This window comes from Oncorhynchus gorbuscha, linkage group LG19, assembly GCF_021184085.1.
Source record: "Oncorhynchus gorbuscha isolate QuinsamMale2020 ecotype Even-year linkage group LG19, OgorEven_v1.0, whole genome shotgun sequence".
NCBI lineage: Eukaryota > Metazoa > Chordata > Actinopteri > Salmoniformes > Salmonidae > Oncorhynchus > Oncorhynchus gorbuscha.
Genome location: NC_060191.1, coordinates 25,837,579 through 25,855,659, shown reverse-complemented (window position 1 = coordinate 25,855,659; position 18,081 = coordinate 25,837,579). Strand labels below are relative to the sequence as shown.

The 18,081-nt window shown below is 41.8% G+C and overlaps 1 protein-coding gene across 1 annotated transcript in view; it reads left to right on the top strand.

Moving 5' to 3' along the window:
* LOC124006072 (glutamate receptor ionotropic, kainate 3-like) overlaps positions 1 to 18,081 on the top strand; it is a 133,782-nt gene that overhangs the window by 74,192 nt on the left and 41,509 nt on the right. The window contains exons 5-10 of the mRNA XM_046315827.1: positions 1,016 to 1,069; positions 4,288 to 4,458; positions 5,438 to 5,581; positions 6,468 to 6,575; positions 9,398 to 9,511; positions 16,571 to 16,774. Of these exons, the coding sequence (XP_046171783.1) occupies positions 1,016 to 1,069; positions 4,288 to 4,458; positions 5,438 to 5,581; positions 6,468 to 6,575; positions 9,398 to 9,511; positions 16,571 to 16,774 (795 nt within the window). The remainder of the gene's footprint in view (positions 1 to 1,015; positions 1,070 to 4,287; positions 4,459 to 5,437; positions 5,582 to 6,467; positions 6,576 to 9,397; positions 9,512 to 16,570; positions 16,775 to 18,081) is intronic.

Sequence of the window (18,081 nt, the reverse complement as noted above, 5' to 3'; positions counted from 1 at the left end):
AGGGTATATAACAAAGTATTGAGATAAACTTTTGTTATTGACCAAATACTTATTTTCCACCAAATAAATTCATTAAAAATCCTACAATGTGATTTTCTGTATTTTTTTCTCATTTTGTCTGTCATAGTTGAAGTGTACCTGTGATGAAAATTACAGGTCTCTCTCATCTTTTTAAGTGGGAGAACTTGCACAATTGGTTGCTGTCTAAATACTTTTTTGCCCCACTGTATAAAAAAATAATACGCTCTGCTCCCAGCCATTTAATGAAAATTACATAAGGCGCTATACTTTCCATAGGCAGGTATTCATCCAACAATAGCGGAGATCCTATATCAAAAAATTGCCATGCGTTGGAAATCATTTTCCCCTTCTGACATCTTATAGTATGATAGTGTCATTCATTTTCTTTGTAGTCGGTAGGTGCGTTAAATGGAGAAGAGACTTCCACTTCCAAAAAACACAGCAACTTATTTGCATAAAACCTTGGGTATTTTTCACAACAGATGGTACAATTAAACAGGAAATACTGCCGCCATGGGAACGTAGAAGATTTGAATGTAGATTGGGTGAAACAAGTGGTGGTTATGATGAGGGGGATGGTGAAATAGGAGGAACAGATTACTGCTCACTTCTTTGATTAAAGGCCTCCTTTCTCCAGGGAAGGAGTCACGTGATCAGAACAATTGCAAACCCTTTAAATGCATGGTGTCGAAAAAGCCCTCAGGCAGCTAGAATCACAACTTGCTTTTACTTTATTATCCATAATTTCAACAAAAACAGCATCACGAACTTGGCAACAACGACACACAGCGATGGTCAATACACTCATTAAGACCTGTGGCTTTTCTCCCATTGCTCCTGAACAGCTTCAATGGCGTTCGCAGTTTGCTTGCCAATGTTTGTTTTGACTGTGGATATTGATTGCAAATTACCCCAGCGTGACACAGTGACCTTCTTCATTGTCTTGTCTCTCCATTCCTCTCCTCCTCATCTCTCCCTCTCTCTCCCCCTACAGGCCCAGACAATGGGAATGATGACAGAATACTACCACTACATCTTCACCACTCTGGTAATTTACAATGCTTGCTAATGCAAATCAAGTCACAATACCAATTTTGTTTGACTAACTGGAGGCGTAATGGAGTCTTCAATAATTTGCCACCTGTAAACACTTCTATCGCTGTTAAAGTCAACAGAAGTCTTTCAAAAGGTAGCACAAAGGCAACAGATTGGAAGTAGATGATGGATTTATTTAACTAGGCAAGTCAGTTAAGAACAAATTCTTATTTTCAATGACGACCTAGGAACAGTGGGTTAACTGCCTGTTCAGGGGTAGAACAACAGATTTGTACCTTGTCAGCTCAGGGATTTGAACTTAAAACCTTCCGGTTACTAGTCCAACGCTCTAACCACTAGGTTGCCCTGCCGCCCCAAAATTGAACCTATTGACTGAACACTAACACGTTAGTGTTTTGATTGTAGAACATGCACAAGCATTTTTCAGTTAGTGCAGCCTTGTCCTTTCCACCCGTTTGAGTGCTGTAGTCTAATGGCCCCTTTTAGCTAGATGTCATTTTGTTCAAAATAAGCACAGGTGTTTACCTTCTTTAAAAAAAAAGATTTGAGTCACACCACAATTCGAGTAAGACTTTGGCTCAGGACATTTTCATCAAGTGTTATACTGTATATGCACATCCTGTGTCCTTTCATCAACAAACTATTCCTAGTTCCACCTTGAATATCCCCTACTGCCATATTGAATTTGGAGGACGTCAGAAACACTAACTCACAATACCGAAACACATTACCAGAATACGACAACCTCCCTCGGGTGTGTTATTGGGTCCTGTGCCCAGTCTGTTCACTGCTCCCAGCAGAGTACAAGGCTGGGCAGCACAGATTGAATCTTTCTGTCTGGTGACAAAAGGACAGGGCAGGATTAATACAGTGGTCCCCATGGTGATGGTGCTGTATGTGTTCCTATTGGGCAGAACTCTCTCTCTCTCTCTCTTTCGCTATCTGTCTCTATCTCTCTCGCACACACTCACATGCTCGCAAACACGCACTCACACTGGGGATCAGGAGGATGGGGGCTAGACAGGCCCTAGCATGATGGACTTGGCCAGTCTGTTTTGGTAAGACAATATGACATACAGGGCTGGGTGTGATGCGTGTCATCTTTCATGCTCAGCAGCATGGCAACGTTCTGCAATGCGTCGTCATTTGTGTAGGCCTATCCCAACAAGCGTTTTAATAGTACCCAAGGCTGTCTCTGTCACACTGTGTACATCTCAACCAAGTGTGAGAGGAACTGGTTGAGTTATTGACGGTCGAGTACTTCAAATATGATATAAAATATACAGACATGCATTTTAGCTTAGTATCTATTATAAATAACAGCTGCCTGACTTGAGTGCTGCACTGCAGCTACTATACATAACATTTCTCAAAACATAGGATTTCGGGGTGGCAGGTAGCCTAGTGGTTAGAGCTTTGGGCCAGTAACCAGAAGGTTGCTGGATCTAATCCCCGAGCAGATGAGGTAGTTAACCCACTGTCGTCATTGTAAATAACAATTTGTTCTTAAATGACTTGCTGCGTAAAATAAAAAAGCAATCGTGCCATTTCAAAGATTCTACCTGAAATGATGAATACATATAGGGCAACAATGTTCCCCTTGATAGTGTTCATGTTTATCATCCTGGGGACACCAAATTATTAGAGCGTGAACAGGTAATACCAGAATGGTAGTAGGGTAATATAGCAGCAGCCTTGTCCTCTGAATTGAGGCTGTCATAGCTTCAGCCCTTTACACCCTACAGGGTTATCTCCAATAATCTGTGCTGAGAACCTTCCTTTACTTCCTGTTTTAGTGTATTCTCAGTGATATAGAGCATTCTGAAGGTACAGAGGCACTGTATGTGTGGTACTGTGTATAGTCTAATGTTGACAACTGTAGTTTTCAGAATTTCAGACTTTTCCCAGTCAAGTAACTGAATTCAAAGATTAATGGAACTCTCATAAATGTTGTACGTTTAGTTCGAATCCATTACCTGCTGGTAGTTTATAGGGTATTTTATACTTCGCAACAGTTGACATTGCCCTCAACAACTCACGATCTTCTAATGGCTGTTTGAATGTGTGCCTGAGTTATAAGATAATTTACATCACAACTTCTTGTCGGAACATTCTTTTTAAGGAACTTGTATGTTTCGCAATAAACCTGGTGCACATACCCTGAAGAAAATGGTTTCCCACAAATGGTATTTAGTACAACAGGGACATTTTGTTAATCCTCCATGGTAATACATTTAGTGCCATATGAATCCTACTGCTTGTGGAGAGAGAATAAAAAAAAAAAAATTCTATATCTGGAGGCAAGCGGTCTTCAGCGTGTGTCTTACACGCTCCCGTTCCCCCAGCACTAACCCCACAGGGTGCTAATGAAATATCTATTATGTTCCTGCAAATGTCTTTTCCGAGGCCCCGTGGCACATTCCAACACGATATGTGTCGACATGTGACTTCACACTTGAGCCGGGATGGCTGCCCTAGAAATTACAGTTGCTCAGAGAAATCTGTGTTTGCTTATGGGTTGCGGAGGGACTGTAGCAGCTGCATTATTAATTGGATCCAGCAGATGAAGTGGTTCCCCTTTCAGGCGATGAATGTCGTCTGCCTCATTTACTCAGGGAATATTTAGGATAAGCCACAGCGGCAGAACACAAAGTAAATGGTCATGCCCTCAGGTTTTACTTCTGCACAACAACCAGCTAACACAAACCTTAGAGACATAATAAAAGTATCAAAGCACAGTTTTACCTGGTCCCTCTGTATCATGGTGATTCGCATTAAAGGGTTTCGTTCATACTTGCAGTTGGGGTTGTGTATAGTCATGAAGGTTCAGGTTGAATTACATTGGAGGAAGCCAATTTGTAATGCCATGTTAAGGTCAACCTTTTGACATGGTTTCCCATCTAGTAGTTTAAGTGAACCTACCTTCCATACCAAAATGCCTCTGTGAATGAGACTTAGTGAATGGTTTTAACCACACTGAGAGAGACTGACAACGCCTTGTGTTTGGTTTCATTGACTGAGGCACACACTACACTCAAAACACCAGACCCTTATCCTCCAGACGGCTCAAAGCTCAGTCCTATATTTCACTTCAATACATCTCCCATTTACTATCCTCTCTTCTCTAGCAGTAACAATGAGGCCCCAATCCCAGCCGTCCAAAGCTGAACAAGATCATCTACTCTTTGTTTCATCCCTCTCTTTCTGAAGGACCTCATGGCTATCGACCTGGAGCCCTACCGTTTCTGTGGCGTCAACATGACCGGCTTCCGCATCCTCAACGTGGACAACCCTCAGGTGGCGTCCATCGTTGAGAAGTGGTCCCAAGAGAGGCAGATACCTCCCAAGCCCGACTCGGGTCTCCTGGAAGGGATCATGACGGTATGCTTTTGGTCTTCTGTTGTGAAACTCTGAGGCTGATAGTATGCTAAAATCAGCATGAAAGACATCATATTGATATCTATATACTGTGTGTCTTTCACCAGCCCTGCTCTCAACATTTTATGTCATTAACAACATTTCGGAAGAACATGCATAGAACATTATAGTCCAATCTGTCGTATTACCACTATATTACCACTTAGTAACAGTATTACCACTATTACTACTACTGCTATGTACCACCAATGATGCTAATAATAATGATAATGGTGATACTATTGGGTCGTATTATCATCATATGGTAAGATAAGAAGCGCTTGGAAGCAGGAGGGTCACAGTCTACTAAATTCTGAAGTGCTTCATTCAATGTATTCAGGGGAGTTCATAATCATTCTCAAATCCCATCACAATGGTCTAAATCCAATAATCACAAATCCCATCCCTGATATTCCAATAAAGCATCCTTTTACGCTCTAACTTAATAAGCGAGCGTCGCTAATGGGAGATAAAGAGTTATACATGCGCGTGGTACATTCAACATTGAATATTATATTGTTGCAATCCCTCGTTGTTTGTTTATCTTGTCCTGAAATTTGACTGGGGTTCGGTTACACCCACACGGCACTCTCACAGGTCTCATTATTTCTGTATGGAGATGGAGGGGTTTTATGGAACGGAGTGCACTCGCTCTGTGTAGTATGCACTTTTAATTGCTCCCGGAACTCTGTATGAGATACAAACATCAAGGTAGGCTGCCTTTAATTTCGTCTTACTTGCCTGGAAAGCTTCATATCCATATTTACAAAAGGAATTGAGCTCACTTTCTCAGGCATGCTATCTGGAAAATAAGAAAAATCTGAGCGCTTTGATTTCCCTTTGTTAGCTTTTTCTCAAACACTTTTGCTGCTACTGGTGCTAAGGGAGTGGACTCCCCTTGTCCACAGCCCGTCAGCTGAAATAATGTCCCCCTTTATTCCAGACAGATGCTGCTCTGACGTACGACGCGGTCCACATCGTGTCCGTCTCCTACCAGCACGCACCACAGATGACGGTCAACTCGCTGCAGTGCCACCGCCACAAGCCATGGAGGTTCGGCGGGCGCTTCATGAACTTCATCAAAGAGGTGATGCTGAGCGTTTTTTGTTTTGATGTTGATGTTTGATCTGGTGTGTGGCAACCATATTAGGATATCGTGGATGCCGTACTGTTGGTCTCTGAATCCATTTGACAAATGCAATTACATTTGGAGAGGAAAGGAACATTGTGTAATCATGGCACGGTGAATCTCTTATTCATGAATAGTGTCTCAAAGTAATGAACTACTCAAAGCTGTGTTAATGTAATCTCTCCAGCTAAATTCCCTGTATTCATAACCTATTCACAGATGGCAAACTCACAGTGAGTCATTGTGTCCTGTTTATACTGAAAAGGTAAACTGGTGCGCCCTTCTGTGCACAATAAGTGTACCGAACTACACAAGGCCAGAGCCCGGAGTATAAATGAGGGGAATGTGTTAGCTCCACAGCTCCATCAGTAGCTTCATCATTGCCAGAGGTAACAGACACCTCTCTGTGAGCGTGGAGAAAAAGGAGGAAGGCCCTGGTCGGGGGGGGGGGCATATCAGTCGATCATAATGATGAGCAGTTATGTGTTTTTTTCTCCCTTGTGTGGAATCAAGCGAAGGAGATGGTCTTTAATTAACACTGTGGTCTGGGGTAAAATGTGTCTGAGGCATTGGGACGTAAAATGTAATTAAAAATGAAATTTAGCCGAGTGTGTGTGTGTGTGTGTGTGTGTGTGTGTGTGTGTGTGTGTGTGTGTGTGTGTGTGTGTGTGTGTGTGTGTGTGTGTGTGTGTGTGTGTGTGTGTGTGTGTGTGTGTGTGTGTGTGTGTGTGTGTGTGTGTGTGTGTGTGTGTGTGTGTGTGTGCCTTTCCGCCATGGTGTTTGCATGTATTCACATGCTTTCATGAATGAGTGTTAATGTGAGGTTGTGTGTGTTTCTCTGCAGTCTCACTGGGAAGGCCTGACGGGGAGGCTGTCGTTCAACAGGACCAGTGGACTCCGCACAGACTTTGACCTGGACATCATCAGCCTGAAAGAAGAGGGCCTGGAGAAGGTAACACACCTCATTCTGACCACAATTACTTCAACTATCAAACTAACCACACCTTAAAGAAGTATAGTGTTACGTAATAGTTCAAGTTTTCACTCAGTCTGAGGACATTGCACAAGAATGGACATGTAAAATACATGCTTGTTTTGTGTAAAATCACCCTGGTGATTTTACACATACACAGGTTTATTTATGCCCTCCACGATACACTATACTCTCTTTCTCTCGTAGGACATAACATTTGTTTCGCATATCCCCTGTTAAATCATCTAGAGTGAAAATCTGATATCCATTCCAGTTTTCTTCTTTAATATGGTACGAATAATGCACAACGGTCTCCATTTGACAGTACAATTTACCTCCTAACAAGGAAGCCAATGGGCTGTTCAAAAATAAGCAGAAGTTAATGGATCATAAAGCAAATTGGATGAGGAACGACAAAGTGTTAATTGCAAGACTCTAATGGTAATTCAAGTTGATGCCCAAAATGCTGTTTGCTAATGAGGTGTATAAACCTCACTGTTTTACCCACCAAAAGAAGTCAGAAGTTGGTAATGAAGAAGGAGAAATAATAACTTCCTGTGTTATTTTAAAAGGCAGAGTAGCACCCTGCGGACTATAACTGCTTTGTGGTGATATGGGTTTGTCATACGTTATGGAAGCATAAACTCGAGATTAAGTGCCATTATGACTTCCTCAAGCACTCCCGTATGGCAGAGCCTGTATGAGCCTATATAATAGCTAGGACAGCTCAGAATATCACTGCAGCTCCAGGCTGGAACAACCACAATGCGCCAAACTATTTCCGTATCTCATTCTTCTGCTGTGCTGGGTCTACTGCTGTGTTTGCACATCTCTGAGACTGACTCGTGTGCTAAAACCAGCATGAAAGAAACAAAAATGATGTGTGGATAGCTGTATAAGCCTACTGTGTGTCTTTCTCCATCCCTGGTCTCAAGCATGTTACATATCCCCCAATACTCAGTGGATATATCTGTGGAATCGGGTTTAGCTAACTGTTCGAGACTTTTTGGCCTAATCTGCCCTAATTGAATATTAGCCCGAGTTTGAGCTCATACTGGAATTAGGAGATGTTTCCAGTCAGAGTGGAAAATTCACTGACATGAATATAAAAGAGGGAGGGAAAAAAAGGCAGAAAGCTCTCTTCTCCCTGTAGTTGCACCGGTAAATAACTTTTTAATCGCTTCATTGGCTGTGCACATTTAATGAATTGAGTTAATTGGACACAATTAGTAAGATTTTGCTGGCATGCAGAGTGGAAGACATTGATATTTTCTTTAAAGCAGCTCTTCTCTTCAGTTGCCTAGTCCTTTTTGAGGGGGCTGTTTCACACAAGCTGTAACTAATATGCTTTTTAAATTCGAGCATACGCTCCTCAGTGGACCAGACAGAAGGACTTTATCAGGTGTTTTTCACACAGGCTGCGATGCCGCGTGTTTGTGTACCTTTAAACGGATCCACCTCGAGTGCCAGCCAGCCCTGTGATTATTAAATGGCACTTTGGTAGTGACGCAGAAGGAGAACGAGCGGAGGATGGCGTGGAGGAGAGTAGGGAAAGCGAGTGACTGCGCAAGTCGACATGCAAAATTAGGTCGTTACCTACAGCCTACAGGACTGACTATTTTATGGTAATGGTATCTTCCAGAGTCGTCACAACAGTATGGAAGGAGCTTTTCTTGCCCGGAAGGCGCTACTCGAGTGCAACTCCTTTTATTTGCTCTGATATTTTTGTATTTATCTTCGTGAGATTACTCAGAGCAGAACTTCTCTGACAACATTATCAAGCTTTTATATTTCCATTGCCGACAACCCCATGCTGGGCTTTCTTTTCAAAATGAATTGTAGGATTTGTGTTTTGCTACATTCCTAAAGGCACAAAACTGCAAAGATAGCAGACCTGAAATAACCATATGATAATCATGCCAGGATGCTTATCTAGTTTGCCATTTTTTTATGCTCTGGTTTCTTTATGTGTTTCAACCAGCGAAAGGAGGAGATTATGAAGCCTAAATGGAAGTCTAAATGGAAGAAATTAATCAAGAAATTAAATTGGATTTCTCTCCCACAATCTCTCCACATTGCTCACACACATACTACACAGAAACTACACAGAAACTAACAACCTATCCTCTTTTCCTGCATTCAGAGAAGTGCTCCAAATACCAATTGTGTGTCTGTTATCAGAGAAGAGTTGCAAGTGGAAAGAATGTTTGTTGTAGGAGTTCGACAAGGCTGTGCTCTCTCTTCATTTCAACAATTCATAAGCTATGATATTCACAAGGTACTGGTATTTTTAGAACAAGGCCAACAGAGGGGGTGACAGGTGACAGTTTGGAGAATCTGACATCTTTTGATACTGAAAAGTTGCAGAAGACAGCACAATGTTTTCGTGTTAATCTTAGAGACTACTATTGAATTACATTGTTTAATTTCGATTACATTTGAGACAATTCAAATTTTTGCATGTTATTTATGTTCCAAACCATAACACCAGGATGAAGTGAAACATAGCATCATCATTTCATCATTCCCAACAGAACGATTTGATTTCATAGACTTCTCTCCTAAAATGTCAATTCATTTAGAGCCTGCCTCTACATCCCAACACCACCTTCTTCTTTGCACAAACTCTCCCAATAACCTCATGGCGTATAGTGTGTCCAGAGGTGACACAGCCAATCAGCTAATGGAAATGTGTCCCGGTGGGCACTAATGCAGCAAGGTGAGCTTGTGGGAAGTCAGGGTCATGAGTTGCCGCAGTAGAGGTAAAGTCGAACTCTTGCACGCTTTTCATCTTCCCGCAGGTGGGGAAGTGGAGTGCTTCCGGAGGTCTCAATATCACCGAGGTCCCCAAGCGGAAAGGGTTGAACATCACAGACTCGCTGGCCAACCGTTCCCTGGTCATCACCACCATCCTGGTAGGTCAGCTGACTCAGCCCTTCGTGAAAGACGCCTTGCCCTGAAAGATGCCCTGTCTCTCTCTCTACCCTGTCTGTCTGTCTGTCTGTCTGTCTGTCTGTCTCTATCCTGCCTGCTTGCCCCTCTCTCTCTCTCTCTCTCTCTCTCTCTCTCTCTCTCTCTCTCTCTCTCTCTCTCTCTCTCTCTCTCTCTCTCTCTCTCTCTCTCTCTCTCTCTACCCTGTCTCTCTGTCTGCATGTCTGTCTCTCTCTTGGTTCTTAAGATTTAAGCTTTTCTGCTTGACAAGCTACTCAAAACATTCCCTTAGGGGATGATACTGTATATATCAGTGTCTTATCATTCAATCTTTTACAGGGATTGGCTGAGAAACCAATTTTCCTTTGCGAGTTACAGTGGCTTGCTAAAGTATTCACCACCTTGGCATCTTTCCTATTTTGTTGACTTACACCTGGAATTAAAATTGATCGGGGGATTGTATCATTTGATTTACACAGCATGCCTACCACTTTGAAGATGCAAAATATTTTAGGGGGTGAAACAAACATGAAGTAAGACAAAAAAAACTTAAGCGTGCATAGCTATTCATCCCCCCCAAAGTCAATACTTTGTAGAGCCACCTTTTGCATCAATTACAGCTGAAAGTCTCTTGGGGTATGTCTATATACGCTTGGCACATCTAGCCACTGGGATTTTGGCCTAGTTCTCTGGTGTACAGCAATCCTTAAGTCATACAACAGATTCTCAATTGGATTGAGGTCTGGTCTTTGACTAGACCATTCCAAGACATGTAAATGTTTCCCCTTAAACCACTGGAGTGTTGCTTTAGCACTATGCTTAGGCCATTGTCCTGCTGGAAGGTGAACCTCTGCCCCAGTCTCAAATCTCTGGATGACTGAAACAGGTTTCCCTCAATAATTTCCCTGTTTTTAGAGCCATCCATCATTCCTTCAATTCTGACCAGTTTCCCAGTCCCTGCCGATGAAAAACATCCCCACAGCAGGATGGTATTTTTGGGTGATGAGAGTTGTTGGGTTTGCAGGAAGACATAGTGTTTTCCTTGATGGCAAAACAGCTCAATTTTAGTTTTATCTGACCAGAGTACCTTATTCCATATGGGAGTCTCCCACATGCCTTTTGGTGAACACCAAACCTGTTTGCTTATTTTTTTCTTTAAGCAATGGCTTTTTTTCTGGCCGCCCTTCCATAATGCCCAGCACTGTGGAGTGTACAGTTTAAAGTGGTCCTATGGACAGATACTCCAATCTCCGCTGTGGAGCTTTGCAGCTCCTTCAGGGTTATCTTTGGTCTCCCTTTCAGGCCTCTCTTGGCAGGTTTGTTGTGTTGCCATATTCTTTAATTTTTAAAATAATGGATTTAATGATTGATTCGTGGGATGTTCAAAGATTCTGAAATTCTTTTATAACCCAACCCTGATCTGTACTTCTCCACAACTTTGTCCCTGACCCGGTTAGAGAGCTGCTTGGTCTTCGTGGTGTCGCTTGCTTGGCGGTGCTGCAGACTCTGGGGCCTTTCAGAACAGGTGTATATATACTGAGATCATGTGACAGATTTTGGGACATAGGTGGACTTTATTTAACTAATTATGTGATTTCTGAAGGTAATTGGATGCACCAGATCTTATTTAGGGGCTTCATAGCAAAGCGGGTGAATAAATATGCGCGCACTGCTTTTCCGTTTTACATTTTTTAGAATTAGTAATTTTACATTTTGCATTTAATTTCACTTCGCTAATTTGAACAATTTTGTGTATGTCCATTACATGAAATCCATTTAAATTCCAGGTTGTAATGCAACAAAAAAGGATAAACACCCAGGGGGATGAACACTTTTGCAAGGCACTGTATGTACGTATAATTTACATTTGGAAAATAACATCTCCTCGTTAGAAGTCCATGTTAGAAGGTTGACAAAACATGTTTGGCATTGAGGCCCTCTCCGCTACCACCACTCAGACCAGGAAATGGGAGATATCTGTCAAATGAATCACAGTGAATTAATTGAACACCACCTTGAGTTTACCTCGCCAATCAGAATCCAGCTTGGATTGTCAAAGGATGTAGTGTCGATCATCATTATGTCACATTAAGATCACCATGGGGATGTGAGGCACTTGCAGTGCAAGGTGCCCATAGAGAACAAGACAGGGAGCCACAATGGACCAGTCTATAAAATATCCACTAATTACATGTTAGGAAATAAACAGGTGTTCTCTCCCATCAGCTTTCCACATTCATTTTCAGATCCTATATTGTCTATATATAAGCCTGTGAACTGGGAGGTTAGAGGGTCTTTGTGGAGCTATCACCGAGGTGCTGACAATGAACATCCCCACGAGCTTATTCTGGACGGACACACAAGTTATCAACAATGATAAACACTCTCATTAAGTCTGTATTGGAGCGCAAGGCTGTAATTATGACCGAGTGAGGTTTAGAAGAGATATAATCAGTGCCTTCTGGTGCCAACCATGGGGAGTAGCAACTTCAATCACAAAGACAAGAAATAGAACCATAAAACAGGTGGTGTTTAAAGCTGCAGCCAAAAATATATACACAAAATAATAAGATTTAGGGTCAGTTTCTTTAAGCCAGATTAAGCCTATTCATGGACTAAAAAAACATTTCCAATGGAAATTCCCCATTGACATGGTTTTCAATCCAGGAGTAGGGTTTAGGTCCAAACCAGCCACTTGCATGGATCACCTGCATCTTTTGATAGTGTGTGATGGTTTAGGAGTACTTTAGGGAATCAACACTTTTAGATTGTTAAAGCACGTTGAGAATAGAGCATCAGCAGCACTAATATCAGTGTCTGTGTTTTTTATCCATTCTGAGCTTAATGACATTGCATCAAACCGATCTCAGCGATCCGCGAATAAGACGTCTGACAGTTTTATGGTGATATCTTCTCGCATTCTACGAAGAGATTAAGATATTTAATGCATTTCCCAGCCCTCACATTAATTGTTTTCACTCCATTGCCTGTAACTGTGTCTGCATATCTCCTATCCGTTCTCTTATGGACACCCATGCTGCGTTAGAGAGTGTGAAACTGGTTTAAACACTTTGATTTGAGTCCAAACCTTGGGGAATTTAAAAGAGTTGGGAAGGCTAGAAACAGATGGTAATGACTTTTTTCTTTTTTTGATCAAGATAATTGGACAACTTGAACAAAGTTCTCCACCAAGCTCTTGCTTTCTATCTAAATGCATTATAATCAAGTATTCCTTGATGGTCATTTATTTAAAGGTAACGTCCTAATTGCAAATGGCCAACTAGCTACATAGTAGGATTGAAACCAATTATTTACTTTACATTTATTTGTCTGTCCCTGAGATGGCATTTTGGGTGTAGAAAAGGACATCTGTTAAGTGTCAGGCTAGGATAGGTTAAACCTGTTAGACGTGTTTTGATTCTTCCACCAAGGCATTTACCATCAAGACAACACGATTTGAAACATCAGTGATTTCCATATTTTGTCACAGCATTATTTTATATACACTAATGTTCAAAAGTTTGGGGTCACTTAGAGATGTCTTTGTTGTCGAAAGAAAAACACGTTTTTTGTCCATTAAAATAACATCAATGTTACGGCTTTCTTCCGTTGAAGGAGAGTCGGACCAAAATGCAGCGTGGTTAGTTCGATAAATCTTTAATAAAGAAAAAAACCACGAACAATACAAAAACAACAAACGGAATGTGAAAACCTATACAGCCTATCTGGTGACTACAAACACAGAGACAGGAACAATCACCCACGAAACACTCAAAGAATATGGCTGCCTAAATATGGTTCCCAATAAGAGACAACGAAATCACCTGCCTCTGATTAAGAACCGCCTCAAGGCAACCATAGACCTTCCTAGACAACCCTACTCAACCACAATCCCAATACCTACCAAAACCCCAATACAAAAACACACCACAAAATAAACCCATGTCACACCCTGGTCTGACCAAATAAAGAAAGAAAACACAAATTACTAAGACCAAGGCGTGACAATCAAATTGATCAGAAATACAGTGTAGACATTGTTATTGTTGTAATTGACTATTGTAGTTGGAAACGGCAGATTTTTATGGAATATCTACATAAGCGTACAGAGGCCCATTATCAGCAACCATCACTCCTCTGTTCCAATGGCACATTGTGTTAGCTAATCCAAGTTTATAATTTTAAAAGGCTAATTGATCATTAGAAAACCCTTTTGCAATTATGTAAGCACAGCTGAAAACTGTTGTTCTGATTAAAGAAGCAATAAAACTGTCCTTCTTTAGACAAGTTGAGTATCTGGAGCATCAGCATTTGTGGGTTCGATTCCAGGCTCAAAATGGCCAGAAACAAATAACTTTCTTCTGAAACTCATCAGTCTATTCTTGTTCTGAGAAATTAAGGCTATTCCATGCAACACATTGCCAAGAAACTGAAGATCTCGTACAACACTGTGTCCTACTCCCTTCACAGAACAGCACAAACTGGCTCAAACCAGAATAGAAAGAGGAGTGGGAGTTACAATGTCTACACTGTATTTCTGATCAATTTGATGTTATTTTAATGGACAAAATATGTGCATTTTTTCAAAAACAAAGACATTTCTAAGTGACCCCACACTTTTAAAGGGGAGTGTACATCACACCCTTTGTCACCATAAGCATAGCTGACCCCACCCTGTGAAGCACGCCTTTGTCCCGACCAAGTGGTAAACCCGTGTTATGACTGGTTATTTCCTCCTCTTTAACGGCTTTTCTAGCAGCTTTGTGTCACACGAAGACGTGGCCGATGAGAATACAAAAGCAGAGGTCACCATCACTGGGGAATCAATTACTCTGCTTATGAACAGACTTCGTGAATTCTATGTCTGGCTATCGGAAGCAATACATAAATAGCCCATGAGGAATGTCTGGCTATCGGAAGCAATACATAAATAGCCCATGAGGAATGTCTGGCTATCGGAAGCAATACATAAATAGCCCATGAGGAATGTCTGGCTATCGGAAGCAATACATAAATAGCCCACGAGGAAGTGGACCACCATGTCTTTAAAAAATGCACAGTGGGATATGTATGGGCCCTATTTTGCAGACAGATAGTGGGAGACACTAAATAAAGGGAAATATCGAGCCATCCGCCATCCTTTCTTTGAGAGTTTAGCCATTGTTCATGCAGGCAATAAGCATCACCGTGGTTACTCTGAGACCAGTGACGATGGAGACAACATGTCAGGCATGTTTCAGTTCACTGAAGCATTCTGTTCCTAATCAAGCTTTTATTCAACCTGATATTATGAGCCAGGGAGAATTTTACAGGGCAGTAAAGACCGCTAGCTCTCTGACCATAAACTGCATCGCACTGTACTATACAATGTCTACAAGGGGCAGTGGACAGGGATGTGGGAGGGGGAACGGCCACGGAAGTTTAGCTGGCTGCAGAGACTATTTTAGAGTGCCTAGATTCACCATCTATTGTAAATCAACGAGACTTCCTATTGCATGCTGTACATTTCTCTGATTGCACAGCATAGCCGTCACTTAAATCAGTTCGATTTTCCTGTCGACACACAGTGTTTTCGGGAAGTATTTAGAACCCTTGACTTTTTCCACATTTTGTTACATTACAGCCTTATTCTAAAATTGATTTAATGTTTTTTTCCCTCATCAATCTAAACACAATACCTCATAATGACAGAGCAACATTAATTTTTTTTAGCAATGAAAAGCTGAAATGTGACATTTGCGTAAGTATTCAGATCCTTTATTCAGTACTTTGTTGAATCACCTTTGGCAGCGACTACAGCCTCGAGTCTTCTATGGTATGATGCTACAAGTTTGGCACACCTGTATTTGGAGAGTTTCTCCCATTCTTCTCTGCAGATTCTCTCAAGCTCTTTCAGGTTGGATGGTAGCAGCGCTGCACAGCTATTTTCAGGTCTCTCCAGAAATGTTTGATCAGGTTCAAGTCCGGGCTCTGGCTGGCCCACTCAAGGACATTCAGAGACTTGTCCCGAAGCCACTCCTGTGTTGTCTTGGCATTCATGCCAAAGAGTTCAATCTTGGCCAGAGAATCTTGTTTCTCATGGTCTGAGAGTCTTTAGGTGCCTTTTGGCAAACTCAAGCGGGCTGTCATGTGCCTTTTACTGAGGAGTGGCTTCCGTCTGGCCACTCTACCACAAAGGCCTGATTAGTGGAGTGCTTCAAAGATGGTTGTCCTTCTGGAAGATTCTCCCATCTCCACAGAACTCTGGAGCTCCTTCAGTGTGACCATTGGGTTGTTGGTTACCTCCCTGACCAAGGCGCTTCTCCCCCGATTGCTCAGCACTAGGAATCTTGCTGCATCCAGACTTCTTCCATTTAAGAATGATGGAGGCCACTGTGTTCGTAGGGACCTTCAATGCTGCAGACATTTTTTGGTGTCCGTTCCCAGATCTGTGCCTCGACACAGTCCTGTCTCGGGAACTATACAGACAATTCCTTCGACCTCATGGCTTACTTTTTGCTTTGACATGCACTGTCAACTGTGAGACCTTATAAAGACAGGTGTGTGCCTTTCCAAATAATGTCCAATCAATTGAATTTACCACAGGTGGACTCCAATTCAAGTTGTAGAAACATCAAGGATGATTAATGGAAACAGGATGTATCTGAACTCAATTTCGTGTCTCATAGCATAGGGTCTGAATACTTTTGTAAATAGGGTATTCATTTTCAATAATACAAAATACTGTTTTCGCTTTGCCATGATGGGGTTTTGTGTGTAGATTGAGGAGAAAAAGTATTTATTTAATCCATTTTAGTATAAGCCTGTAACGTAACAAAATGTGGAAAAAGTATAAGTGGAAAAACCATTGCACTCGTCCATATTTAAACATACAGTGTAGCTGACCAGACATTGGACCGGAGTCTCCCTGTCATTCCCTGTTAGACGGAACAACGACTTATCAGCTCAGATCACTTTGCCTCAATTAAGTGCGTGTGCTGAAGAACAAATGGAAAAAGCTGACCTCAACGCTGGTTTCCATTAGATTTTTTGTGTCTGTGCAGGAGGAACCATATGTCATGCTTAAGAAGTCTGACAAGGCGCTGGTGGGCAATGACCGTTTCGAGGGATTCTGTATCGACCTGCTCAAGGAGCTGGCCAGCATCCTGGGCTTCACCTACGAGATCCGCCTGGTGCCTGATGGGAAGTACGGATCGCAGGACGACAAGGGCCAGTGGAACGGCATGATCAAGGAGCTGATGGAACACGTGAGTTGGACTACCAGTTACCCTCTGACTGTTACTATTAATGTCTTACTATTGCTTATAACTAGTGCTCAACATTGAAAATTATTAGATGTTGGGACCCTGTTTTTGTCTGTTAGGATCTAATTTGAAACTTATCACAATCAAACTTAATGTGTTTTTTCAAAACTGCAAATATAAAGATTTAAGACGTACTAGGATGAGTAAACGTATAGCAATATATTGATGTTGGTCTTGAAAGCATCAAATGAAAGCACCAAAGGCTGTTAAAATATAGCTGACATTGACAACGCGGACAGTGCCCCGCTGGCATTTTGAGAGTGTCCCTCCCCATCGCCCTCTCCCTGTCCTCAGACCCCCTGGTCAACGATGTGCTCGGCTGAAAGAGCTGTAATAGCTTAAGTGGCATTTAGAGAAGGGAGAGGGTGGGAGTCGGACGGTTCGAGTCAATGGCTAGGTGCAGAAAGGGTTGGGGAAAGGTGGGCTTGCGCCGCAGCACTTAATCTCTGCCTTAGCCAGATCCAGCTTTTATCAGATCCAGGTTGATATCAGTAACCTTGAGGGGGAGCTAAGAGATTAAGGCAGGAAAATGTTGCTTATATAAATACAAGCTTTCTTCATAATGAACAGTAAACATAGGCTACAGATGTACACATGTTATTGTATCTTGCTCTTTTTTATATATTATTATTATCATTATTGTATTCTGCATTGTTGAAAGGGCTTGCAAGAATGCATTTCACTGTTAGACTACACATGTTGTTTACGAAGCATGTGACAATGAAAGTTCATTTCATTTGATTTGACAGTTGAAGGTTATCAATAGCCACTATCTAGACAGTAGCCTGGATATACACACAGATTTCAGTCTTTCACTTTTGTTTTAAGGGAAACAATCAAATCAAATGTTATTTGTCACATGCGCTGAATACAACAGGTGTTGTTACAGTGAAATGCTTACTTACAAGCCCTTAACCAACAATACAATTTTAAGAAAATACACAACAAAAATGTAAGAGATAAGAAAAACAAATAATTAAAGAGCCGCAGTAAATAACAATTGCGGGGCTATATACAGTGGTACTGGTGGTAATGTGGTAATGTGTCAACGTGCGGGGGCACCGGTGTCGAGGTAGTTAATTATGTACATGCAGGTAGGGTTATTAAAGTGGCTATGCATAGATGATAACAGAGAGTAGTATTAGCGTAGGGTGGGGGGGGGCAAATTTTCAGTGTAGCCATTTGATTAGCTGTTTAGGAGTCTTATGGCTTGGGGGTAGAAGCTGTTTAGAAGCCTCTTGGACCTAGAC